Source organism: Vulpes vulpes, chromosome 12, assembly GCF_048418805.1.
Source record: "Vulpes vulpes isolate BD-2025 chromosome 12, VulVul3, whole genome shotgun sequence".
In the NCBI taxonomy this organism is placed as follows: domain Eukaryota; kingdom Metazoa; phylum Chordata; class Mammalia; order Carnivora; family Canidae; genus Vulpes; species Vulpes vulpes.
Genome location: NC_132791.1, coordinates 122,960,997 through 122,973,616, shown reverse-complemented (window position 1 = coordinate 122,973,616; position 12,620 = coordinate 122,960,997). Strand labels below are relative to the sequence as shown.

Below are 12,620 nucleotides of genomic sequence, written 5' to 3'. Positions count from 1 at the left end.
CAACCATCCCTCAAAGATAGGCCAGAGCAATAGGAAAGCACAAGAATAAAGGCAGGGTGGGGGGAAAGAGAAGGTGCCTTCGTCCCCACTTTGGCATGCCTGCTCTGGGTCCCTCACACCTGCCCTGTACACCCTCACCCACCATAACTACCTTTGTAGCACATTTATCAGTGAAGCCCCTGCCAAATTGTCAGGAGCTACCAAACCCACACAGCAGGTGCCCAGCTCTGGAGTGAATAAAAAAGCTGATACAGAAACATTGTGGCTGGAATATCTGAGGGGTGTTCCCACTACAAGATAAAGGAGACAAATACTAATTGTGCCTGTGCTATGTGGATTTGTGTTTATTCTACCAAAACATAATCTTATTTCACCCTCCTTCTTAACAGGCTGCCCCAGACCATCATCAGGCTTTGTTTTGACCCAACAACCTGCCTATGTCCACACCATGTTTCTAAACCCACCAGCAACTGAAGCAAGCAGACCAAACTTATGGCCAACCCACACCCTTCCAGCAACAGCCATCCACTCAAATATGCAAGGACTTGTTTCCTTGGAATAAGAAAACAACCTTTCTGGGATCTTTTTTTAAAAGTATATTTAATTCTCTGTAAACAATTCTGGAATTCTATGCAAATACAGCCAAGCATACAAAGGGTATTTGATAGTGGAAGCAAGTACCTGTTGCAAATCAATGCATTCCAGCTTTTCCAATGACATCTAATATCCCAAATGCCTCTGCAGAATTCTGGACATTTCTACATTAACTTTCCCCTAGAAAATCATTATGTGTTTGAGTTTTGGATACAGGACCAGCCTACAGATAAATGGTTACAAACTCTTCAGTGGTATGTTCAGCTCATGGAAAGAGAAAGATTATACTCATGGTAACATTTCTTTATCATGCAAAATAATGGAATCCCCTCTTATATGCTTTATCTTTTCTGCTGCTTGTACCCAGAAACTGTTGTTTCTGGTGGATTTGATTGCAGGCCAGGCCCAGCACCTACTAGTGCACAGGACCATAAACACAGCTAAATGCTGTGGAAATATTGAGAAGAAGAGAAAGATGATCCAGTTGGAGATGAGGGATGAATATGCAAACCACTGACCCGGCATGGAAAGCAGCATGAAATCAGTGCCATTAGAGACAGTCAAGGGAGAAGCACCATGAAATGGGCCATTAAATTCATCTTGGTGAAGGTAGCATTGGTAATGCATCTTGAAAGATTTGTAGAATTTTAATCACATGAAGTGAAAGAAGGGTGCTCCAATTTAAGAGCATGCAAAAAACAGAGAGATATGAAAGTCGACGACTTATTTGAAAACCACCACTTACAGCTAGAGCAGGGCCCCCGCCCCCAGCCTTCAGTACTTATTAAGAATCATATGAGGGCAGGGAGCTCACTTAAAATGCTGATTGGCTGGCATGATCATCAGATATTCCAATTCAGCAAATCTAGGATAGATTATATTTCCTAAGTACTATAGGTGATGCCAAGGCAGGGGGTGCAGGACCACTGGGATAGAGACTTTGTGGAGGGAAGAAATGATGGACACAATGAAAGGTATGACAGGCCCTATGATCGAACACTGTGCTAAGAAAGATTGGACTCTATCAGCAATGCGTGTTATATCTGTGTTCTAAAATGGTTCCATTCTACCTAAAAAGTTTAAAATCTTCCAGTGCAATGCAGAGAAGAATCAACATGCTTGGGGAATTAATTGCAGAGATAGTAAAGTTCACTTAATAATGTTTATTTTATTTTAGCATAGAGCTATTTGGTTAGCAGAGTAAGAAAGAATTGGGATGACCCCTGCTTGGAAAAGAATGCAAATCACAGGGGCTATATGATCAGTGTGGCTATGGCTCTTCCTTTTCTCATTCACTTAAAGGAGAAAAGGAAACCTAGAAACTAGGAAATTAAGCCAAATTTTGTCTTTTTAATTTTCTTTTAGAAACGTGAAGGACATAAGAGGTGAATTCTCCCCATAAGAGAAGCGCAAACACAATGTTTTCAAATTTGTTAGAACATTCTAGAAACTCATTTATACTGTAGATGTTCTTCCATAGGATCAGGTGTCAAACCATGTGGTCTCAGAACCCTTTTACTCTCTTGTAAATTATGGAGGACATCAAAGAGCTTTTTAAAATATGACTTATATCCACGTATATATATTTTATATTGAAAATCAAAACTAAGGATTAAGAAAATATATTTACTATTCATTTAAAATAACAACAATGAACCATTACATGTTGATGTAAATAACATTTTAATTAAAAATAACTATGCTTCCCAAACAAAGTTATTGAGAAGAGTGGCACTGTTTTACAATTTTGCAAATCTCTCCTGAATGTCTGTCTTCATAGAAAACAACTAGATGCTCCCATATCTGCCATGATCTCCCTTTCATATATCATGTGACACGGCCCTAGAAAACTCTTCTGTACTTTCACGAGAGAATGAGAGAGTTAAAGAGAAAAAAAATTAATAGTTAATGAAATTGGTTTAGACTTTGCAGACCTTCTAAGTCCGTGTCGGGGACCTCTGGGGACCTCCAGGAAACCTCCAGATTCCACTGATCTGAAATGAGGTGAAGGCCTCTGAGACAGAGCCAGGTTGAAGGACTACCAGATGATACCTACCTACTTCAAGCCCTGAAATTCCAAGTCTCAGACCAATCCAGACTAAACTAACTCTGTGCAGGACTAGGAAATGGAACCAAAATTAGGTTAAGCAGCAATCATGGGTCCTTGAAGATTAATAAGGGAAATGTCAGAAATTACCAAAAATTTGGTTGTTTGGGGTTTGGGGGTTTTTTGGCTTGTTTTGTTTTTGTTTTTGGTTCGTTCTAGAGGAGTTCATGACACCGAATATTCCTCAAAAAGACCACTCTCAAAAAAATTATTAAGTATGTTTTATTTTTTTATTATTTTTTAAAGGGAGGAGGGGTGGAGGGAGAGGGAAAAGGAGAATTTTTTAAACTTAATTATGTACAGTGTATTATTAGTTTCAGAGGTATAATTTGATGATTCATCAGTTGCATATAACACCCAGTGCTCATTCCATCACATAGTTACCCCATCCCCCCACCCACCTCCCCTCCAGTGACCCTGTTGGTTTCCTAGAGTTAAGAGTCTCTTATGGTTTGTCTCCCTCTCTGATTTCATCTTAGGAGAGGGAGAATCTGAAGTAGGCTCCCCGCGCAGCGTGAAGCCTGACATTGGGTTTGATCTCACAATGAAGGGATCATGACCTGAGCTGAAACCAAGAGTCCAACACTCAACTGACTGAGACACCCAGGTGCCCCAGTAAGTTTGTTTTAAAATATAGCTATCTGGACCCTATTTGAGAAGCTTCTGAATTAGAATTGGATGTGGCTGGGCATGGGTATTTTTGTTAGGTCCACCACTAATTCTGAGGTACTGTCAGATTTAGGAGCTTCTGGTTTGGATCATATATTTATGTTCTATATGTAATAAGGCTGTCCAATTGTATTAAAATGTATTCATTTTCTATTAATTTTGATTTTTTTCTGCCTAGAATTCTATCTATATCTGAAAGATGCCTAGCTTTTAAAAATTATATACCCACAATCTACATATTACAGACATAAAACCTATATTTCCTACTGGGACAGAGAAGCTTTTTCATATGCACTATTTTTTAAAACCTGACTCTAAATTAAAGAAATAGAAAATGGCACTGCTATTCACAAAACAAATAATGGATTCCTTGTTTCCATAATAAACTTTTAAGAGAGTCTGTTCCTAATGGAAACTCATTGTTACTAAATAAAAATCTTCTTGGGGAGGAAAATAGTACCTTATATACAATCTACATTGGGGATGCAAATTATAGAGAAACAGACACCAGAGGATTTGCATTTAATCAAATCTAAAGCAAGTCATTTCAGAAGCATCACTACCATGTACAGGAGCCTTTCCCATCAGGATCAGGCTGACCTTGCCAGAGTCTGGGATCCCGTATCAAGGAGAACACGACATTCACCAGATAGCCTACATTGCGGCTCAGAAGGGAATTCACCAGAACCATCCAGAATGGAAAGTGGTGAGTCGATGTCAATTATTGCAATGCTTTATTTAACGAAAACCTTAATGTGCTCGCTTCAGCAGGACACATACTAAAACAAAAACAAAAACAAAAACAAAAAAAAAAACAAAAAAACCTTAATAATCCTAATGTTTATTTCTGACATTCCAAAGTCATAATGCAAAGCAACAGACAAGAAGAAATACCCTGAAACTCTGGCTAAAACATGTAAAACTATTTTTAAAAACCACACAGACAAGAGACCAACAATTTAGAATGCTTGGTGACAGTTTCATAATTTCTAGTCACATTTAATTACTGGTTGTCAGGTTTACTTTTGCTGCCTAGAGGTTAGGCAGGTATTTATTTTGGAAGATCAACTCTACTGAACATTATTTTTATAAAATGGAAACAGGTATTCCAGCCTTCCTTTCCAGTATAGCAAAATGTTGTGTTAAATGAAATAACTTCTGGTAAGCTCTCAGTGGTAAGGAAAGTGTAGGAGGAGAATCCACATCTATATAGAATTTGAAATATCTTTTACTCATGCATCCTGTTTCAGATTTTTAGTCTAAGGATGAAGGACTTCCCACATGCATGTGATAAGGAAGAGCCTAAACTGCCATTTCATGATTTCAAACTGTCTATAGATCTTTCCCAATTTGTTCACTCTGAGGATACAGATGTTAGTGTCAGCATAGAGTAAAACCCATCTGTTTGGGAACAAATTTGAGATGAAAAAATAGAATTTTAAGTGTTAATAAATAATGCCAGAGTATTTCAAAAATGCCTTGTAAAGTGCCTTGAAAGAAAAATTAATATTTTTTAAATGCCCCCACTCTTCAAAGTCTGATCTCAAAAAAGATGATAGAGTCATCACATAAGAGCCTCTACATACTGCAGCATGAAATTGGTAATTGACCAAAGTGCTGAGTTTTGGATCAGCTGTGAGACTTCGGGTGGGAGGAGGGTAGCCAGGGGGAAGGGGCTGTGGGTGCCTGCAGGGTGGGCGAACCAAACTCCTAATTTGGCCTCACTTAAAAACTTTCCATCTTTCTTTCCAGATTAAGCTTTCAAAAATAATATATATTATTTCTGCTTAGTAATTAATATTTGCGCATGGTATTATTGATTGCGGAATATGCCTTTCCTTGTATTCTCCTGGAAGTTTCCCATAATAAAACTAACATGACATCAAGTCTGCAGATCAGAAGTGGAAGCACAAACACCAAGTCTCTAATGTGTGTAAAGCTACCACTTTTTATCCCTCCATGGTTATCTGCCTCCCTTTGGTGAGGGCTTTCTCATCCTCAGCAAGGCAGGCTGAGCTGTTTAGGTCCATGGGGCAGAGAGGGAGGCACTTGAGCCAGAGGGTGGGCAGGCACCCCATATTGATACCAGACCATTCAGGACCTCATTCTGGGCACTTCCCTTGACGGGCAGAGAAATGGAACAAATGTGGACCCTATCCACCAATAATCCATCATTCCGGAGTTTTATTCTAATCTGTCTTGAGTGGGAATGTGCCCATCCATACTAGGAGGGACTACCTTTCAGAGAGACGTCATCTATCATCTTAATTTTTCCATTGTCAAATGTACAACTCAAAATATTTTTGTTGTATTTTTGAATTGCTCTTTCCTAAAGTTATGGGATCGTTTTCTGTTTTATCCTTTCTTTGTTTCAAACTGTCTCTATTCCTTTTCCTTAGAGAGCAAGCACCTGTTTAGAGAAAGCAAGGAAACAGATCCCAGAGAGTATCATCAAAAATAGTAAAATAAGAAAGGGCTTCAAATGAGCACCATAAATGTATTTGATATTTAATAACTAAAAATAGTTTATGAACCACCTACATTTCAAATATTCAATTTCAGAATACATGCATTTGTTTTGATGCAGAAAATGTTTAATTTTCAAAAACAATATAAAGCAACAGCACCCCTAAGAATACTATGGGCCATATTCTTTTTGTTGTTGTTGTTTTTGTTTTTGTTTTTTGTTTTTTTGTTTTTATTATATATATATTTTTTAATAATAAATTTATTTTTTATTGGTGTTCAATTTGCCAACATACAGAATAACACCCAGTGCTCATCCCGTCAAGTGCCCCCCTCAGTGCCACATTCTTTATCAAAATAAATAGCAGTAAGGAGAGGACGTGACTGAGACAACTGGCGGCATATGCATAATCACAATACGGAAGTATAACATTTTTTTTCCAAATTCTAAAGGATAAGTTGATTCTCCTTAATAAATTTGCTTGTGCTTTCTCTCCGGAAACACAGATCTTTGTTTTCGCAACAACTGATCTGAATGCAAGTTTGTATCCAGAGTATTTGAATAAAAACTCTTAAGCATCTCCTGGTTTCTGCAGGTGTGGATTCTTTAAATAGACACAATGCACCAGAGGAAAGAAATGTTTGAGAAAAGGAATACCGATAGAATTTTTAACTCCTCCCTAAATAAGGAGCGCAGGACAGGTTTAAGGGACTTTAAGAATTTTCAAAACATGGAGAATACTCTGGGCTATAGTTTAAAGCAATTGTACCAAGTTCCATTGCTTAATTAAATTTTATTTGAATTCACTTTTTGTGCTGTGTCAGATGAAGTATTTGCTTTTTTTTAGCACTGCTTCAGAGCAGACTTCAGTCCCCATGAAGCCCTAGAGAAAGGATCTCATCCACTCCTCTTAGAAAATGCTGTCTCCCACATTCTGAAAATCTTCACCTTTCCAAACCCTACGGTCTTTCTGTGCCTTCATTTTCCTGTAAGTCATTTTGCTTCCTCCCCAAATATTTATCGAGCATGTACTAGGTGCCAGATTCTGACAACAACGATTATTCCTTTCTCTACTTCTGTTTTGCACTTCCTTGATTCTAAAGCTCTGCTATGTTACAAACCTCCATTTCTGACCTCTCGTCCCCGCTCCCACCTGCCCTGCCCCTGCCTTCCCCTGGGAATCAGACCTGGTGGCTTCCAAGGCTCTGTGCTTGATGTCTACTCTTCTATTGCTACAAAATTCCTCAAAGAATTTTATTTTTGTCATTTTAATTATTCTAGTCGTGAAGGTGTTTCTTAGAAGTGCTACTCAGAGCCCCCATCTTATCTGTAGGATATTTTAGTTTGATGATGCCCCCACAACCTCAAAGTCAACATGTTCAAAACTGAACTCTTATTTCCCCCATGAAAACTTCCCTGTCTCCTTGTTTTTTCCTCTAAATCCTGGTGGTCTTTTTTATTGTGCATTTGCATGTGTGTGTGTGTGTGTGTGTGTTCTTTTGAGTATCTTTTTAAATCTGTGCTTTCCTTGTCATTTCCACTGTTTTTGGTTAGCCTCTGTTTTACCTTTCTCCATCCTTCCTGCTTCCTCATCTTCAATCCATCCTAGGCTTCATCCTCAGACTAATCTTCCATAACAGTATTCTGTATCTTCCCCCAAGATGTCAAAGTCACAATACTCTCCTGCTCAAAAGGTTTAGTCGTTTGCATCACCTACAACATAAATTATAATTTTTTATACTCTGGTTTTCAAGATTTTCAGCATGTCCATTAATCTTAACCATGCCCTTCCCCCTACCCCACCAAAAGGATGCTTTCAACAAATAATTACAAAAGTCTAATGTATTTCAAGTATCATTCTAGGCATTGGCACTTGAGATGTTTCACTGAGTAAAAACAGGCAAATATTCCCACCCTCATAGAGCTTCCATTCTAGCAAGTAAGCAATAAAAGTTAGCAAATAAAGAAATTATATAAGTTATTATAAAGTGAGAAATGCTATGTAGAAAGGAAAAGTAACATGGAGTGAGAGGGATTAGGAATATTTTATGGGACAGATTCAACTTTAAATATGTTCTCATTAGAAAGATGACATTTGAGCCAAGATGTGAAGGGGACAAGGGCACATAGCCATGTGGATAACCAGGGGAAGAATAATCCAGATAGAGTGGACAGCCAACGCAAAGGTCCTGAGGCAGAAGTGATGGGCTTTGTGCATTTCAGAGACTGGCGAGAGTACAGAGAGCAAGGGGAGAGTTATGGAGGGGAGATCAGCAGTATCATGGAACAAGTTTCCATAGGGCAATTCTAGGAACTCTGGCTTTTACTCTGAGTGAAATGGGGAGCCATTGTATGGTTCTGGGGGGAGAAGTGACACAATTGTGCTTTCTTTTCTAAAGCATCACTCTGGCTTCTGGACTGACAATAGACCAGGACTGGGGGTGAAGGGTTCTGAGGCTGCTGCAGTAATCTACATGCCAGATGATGAGAGATTAAACCCAGATATTAGTAGCAGGGAGGTGGGAGGAAAGTCAGCAGCTCCTGGATCTCTTTTGTAGGTAGCCCCATCATGAATTCCTAAAGGACATTTATGAAGTAGGACAGAAAGAGAAGAACCCAGGATGATAGGATGATGCCTATAGCTTTGGGACCAAGCACCTAGAAGGCTGGAGATGCTGCCTACTGAGATAAGGGAGGGTTCCAGATAAAGCAGAGGTGGAGGGGAGAATGGAATGTAGGTTTGAATATGCGGAGTTTGCAATGTCTACTGGACATCCGAGTGAAGATGGATAATCAAGACTACAGCCCGGCTGGGATAGGTCTGGGCTAAATGATATCTATTTGAAATTTATCTACATGGAGATGCCATTATAAACCCATTAATTCCCATTATCGTTCCTTACCCTTTCCACATGTGCCTTGCTCCTTCCTGTCTCTGTGTTTGTTCATGCCAGGCCTGATGCCCGCAAGACCTTGTCCCTACTCCTAACCCATCCACATCCTTGTGAGTCCAACCTGAATCACATCCCTTCCCACAAAACTGTCACCGACCACCCAAAGTGTGCTCTTCCCCACCCTCCCCTTTCACATGTGAATATCTCATTTCTTTTGCTGAAATGGGATCTCTTTGAGGACATCTGCTATACGTTCTAGACTTATTTTGCATCCCCTGTAGCATTTGGCTGGTACTTTGCACTAAGTCGGTGCCAAGTCGTACATAAGACTGATTGTTTATGACAAAACTTCAGAGTTTTGATCTGGTTATTTGCCATCTCGTGAACTTTATCCCTCTAGTAATTACCATGTGGTTACTTGTTAAACTTATTTAAAAGAGGTGTATTTCTTCTAGGCTTTTTGGCATACACATAAAGCACAAATTGATGAGAATCAGACTGAAATCATCAATTAAAAAGCGCTTCAGGAAAAAGTGAAGCCAAGACTGTCTGCAGACAGACAAGGGATCCAGGCTGGACCTTGTCTGTTCCCACCCCTCCCTCTTTCTCAGACCTGCATCCACTCCATCAATCACCAGATGTTCCCCTTTTCACTCAGCCAGGAATCCCCAGGTTAGAGTTGGCCCCCACCTGAACAGGAACCCTATAAAGTCCTCACTGTTATGTATACCTGTGGTTCTCAAACTTCAGAAAACATCAGAATCACCTGGAGGGCTTATTAAAATATGGCTTGCTGAGCCCCAGTCCTAAAGATTCTGATTCAGTACATCTGGTTTAGGGCGTGAGAATCAGCATGTCTAGCAAGTTCCTAGCAAAACTGGTGCTGCTGGTCCAGGAATCAGACTTTGAGGATCCCTGGAGTGCTCTGGATCACTCTGACCTGTGTATCTGGCTTTGCCCCCTGTCTTGTCTTGTCTCCTACTCCAGGCTGTTCCGGGTGCACTAGAGCTGTCCCAGCCACCGGCCAGGTCACCTGGCCTGGTCACCATTCTTCTCTGGCCCTTCCTCATCCTAGTCTCAGGGCTTGAGAGCCAACTTATGACCTGGCCTCCAATTTCTTGCTTCATCTTCAACCTTCTTCCATCAATCTCTCCCCTTTTCCTAAATCTTTAATCCCTTCCTCTGATCTGTTCAAATATCCTCAAATCTCAGTCACCTGTAAGTATATAGATAGAAAAATATAAGCAAACCTCTCCTTGACCCTGTAGCTCTCTCCAGTTATCATCCAACTCCTGCTTCCCTTTCTCATTCAGATATCAAGAAGAAACCTCCATCCCTGGGTTGGCCCTTGGCATTATGGTCTGGCTTCTAGCTATACTTCCAAAGCTTCTCTTGCTAAGGTTGACACCAACCACTGAATCGAAAGCCGTGGATGCTCTGTCATCCTTATCTTCCTGGACCATTCTCTCCTGCCTTTCTTACTTTTCCCTTTTTCGTAGGGAAAAAAATCTTTCAAAAAAATTTATTTATTTATTCAGGAGAGGCATAAAGAGAGAGGCAGAAACATAGGCAGAGGGAGAAGTAGGCTCCCTGCTGGGAGCCCGATGTGGGATTCAATCCCAGGACCCCAGGATCATGCCCTGAGCTGGAGGCAGATGCTCAAACACTGAGCCACCTAGGTGCCCCCATACTTTTCCCTTCTTTCTTGAAGTCTCTTCCCCCGAATTCTGTGGATGCCTTACTCCCCTGGTTTTGCCCCATTCTTCTCCAACTATTCTTCATTATCTTCTTCATTTCTCTCTTCCTCCTCTGACAATGCTTCAAATGTGGACATTCCCCAGGCTTCTACTTGTAACTATTTTCTCCAGAAATTCCCAACCAGTGTGTCAAGAGTTGGCATCATAGGAGTTTCCAAGATACTGATCCTTTGGGGCCATGGGAGTAGCCTGACCTGCTTATCCTGGTGTGCCCGACACATGGTATTGTTTCTATGTGTGCTGTCACATGACCCTACCTTTCAAACACTCCCCCAGGCAATTCCATCCTCTTTCCTCGTTTCATTACCACCACCACATCTTGATGGCTCCAAAATTATGTACCCAGACAAATCCCATGAGGAAAACTTGGGAATCACCTTTGAATCTTCCCTCTTCTTTCTCTCCCATACCTAAATAATTTTCAAATGTCTGCTCCTTGCCCTCCTGTCTACCACTACTCACAACCCCTTATCTCTTGGAAAGGTCTAGTGGCTTAGTTGGCTAAGCATCTGACTCTTGATATCAGCTCAAGTCATGATCTCAGGGTTGTGAGACTGAGCTCCAAGTTGGGCTTTGCACTCAGCGTGGAGTCAGCTTAAGATTCTCTCTCTCCCTTTCTGTCTTCTCCCTCCTGTCCCTCTCTAAAAATAGAAACAAAAACAAACCAAAACAACCACAAAAAAACCCAAACCTATTCTCTTTTACCTGAATTCTTCTAGAACTCTCCTGACTGATCTCCCTGTGGCTTTGTAATTCTTTTTTTTTTTTTTTTTAAATTTTATTTACTTATTCATGAGAGACACAGAGAGAGAGAAACGCAGAGACACAGGCAGAGGAAGAAGCAGGCTCCATGCAGGGAGCCCAGCATGGGACTGGATCCCCGGCTCCAGGATCACACCCTGGGCAGAAGGCGGCGCTAAACCACTGAGCCACCCAGGCTGCCCTGGCTTTGTGATTCTTAAATCCACCCTCTACATAGCTGCTAGAAAAGTCTATCTAAAATGCAAATCTAACCATATTGCTACCTTGCTTAAAAGCTTCCACTGACTCATTGTCCACAGAATGAAGTCCAAACTCCTTTGCCCACCAGAAATTTCATGACAAAGCTTATTCATTTCATCTTCCAGTCTCACTTCCTCCTTCACACACCTCACTCTGTTCCTGCCTCCTGGACTTTGCCCCTGAGGTCCTCGATGCCTGGAATGTTCTTGCCCACTTTATCATCACCACATGGCCCACCCTCCAGCTTGGATTCCCCTGCCCCCCCCCCGGCCCTCCCCACCCTCACAAGGAGTTGACACATCTATGCTTCTCAGAATATCCTAGTCAGAATTCTGTTGTCGCATTTAGCACCTTTGCATTAAAATTACCGTCTAAGTGTCTCTCTCCTACCACTAGATAGCAAATTATTTGGTATCCCCAGTCCTGACTTGGTACCTGACACATAGAAAATGCTTCGATAAATCATTGATGAGTAAATGTGGCCCTACGCTTTTCCAAAAATGAAGGCATCGCGTATATTCTAGAAGGAGCACCTAGATTCCTTTGGAACAAACATAATATCATCAAGCTTTAAGTTGAAAGTTGAAGGGATCCCTGGGTGGCTCAGTGGTTTAGCGCCTGCCTTTGGCCTGGGTCGTGATCCTAGAGTCCCGGGATTGAGTCCCGCATCAGGCTCCCCACATGGAGCCTGTTTCTGTTCCCCCCCCCCCCCGCCCATCTATCATGAATAAATAAAATATTTTTAAAAATTTGGAAGTTGATTTAAAATAAATACTTCTAGCTTCTTTAATTAAAAGATATATAAAGCAAAATTAGAACCTCCCAAACATAGACTCAAAGGACCATTCAAATAATTTTATTTTGCTGAAATCAGGTTTGTGTGTCCCTTCATTTGAACTAAATAATACACTGCCTTGGAACCTAGATTTTTTTTTTCTCCTTCATTTTGTACACACATTTTATGTAAAACTTGGTAGTTCAGCATACTTTTATATGCCTATCTTATAAAATGCCACAGAGAGATTTTACAGACAAAGAAACTGGAGCTAAGAAGCTGCGATCATCTCCAGTCAGGGACCAGAGTAACATGTGATCATGGAGGTCCTGCTTACTGGGCCAGTAGCCTCTTC

At 40.7% G+C, this 12,620-nt stretch overlaps 1 protein-coding gene across 1 annotated transcript in view; it reads left to right on the top strand.

Annotated features, from left to right (window-relative positions):
* The first annotated feature begins 3,948 nt into the window (after window positions 1-3,948).
* Window positions 3,949-12,620, top strand: part of POU2AF2 (POU class 2 homeobox associating factor 2) — a 36,024-nt gene continuing 27,352 nt past the window's right edge. The window contains exon 1 of the mRNA XM_072729842.1: window positions 3,949-4,076. Coding sequence (XP_072585943.1) covers window positions 4,067-4,076 — 10 coding nt within the window. The 5' untranslated portion in view covers window positions 3,949-4,066. The remainder of the gene's footprint in view (window positions 4,077-12,620) is intronic.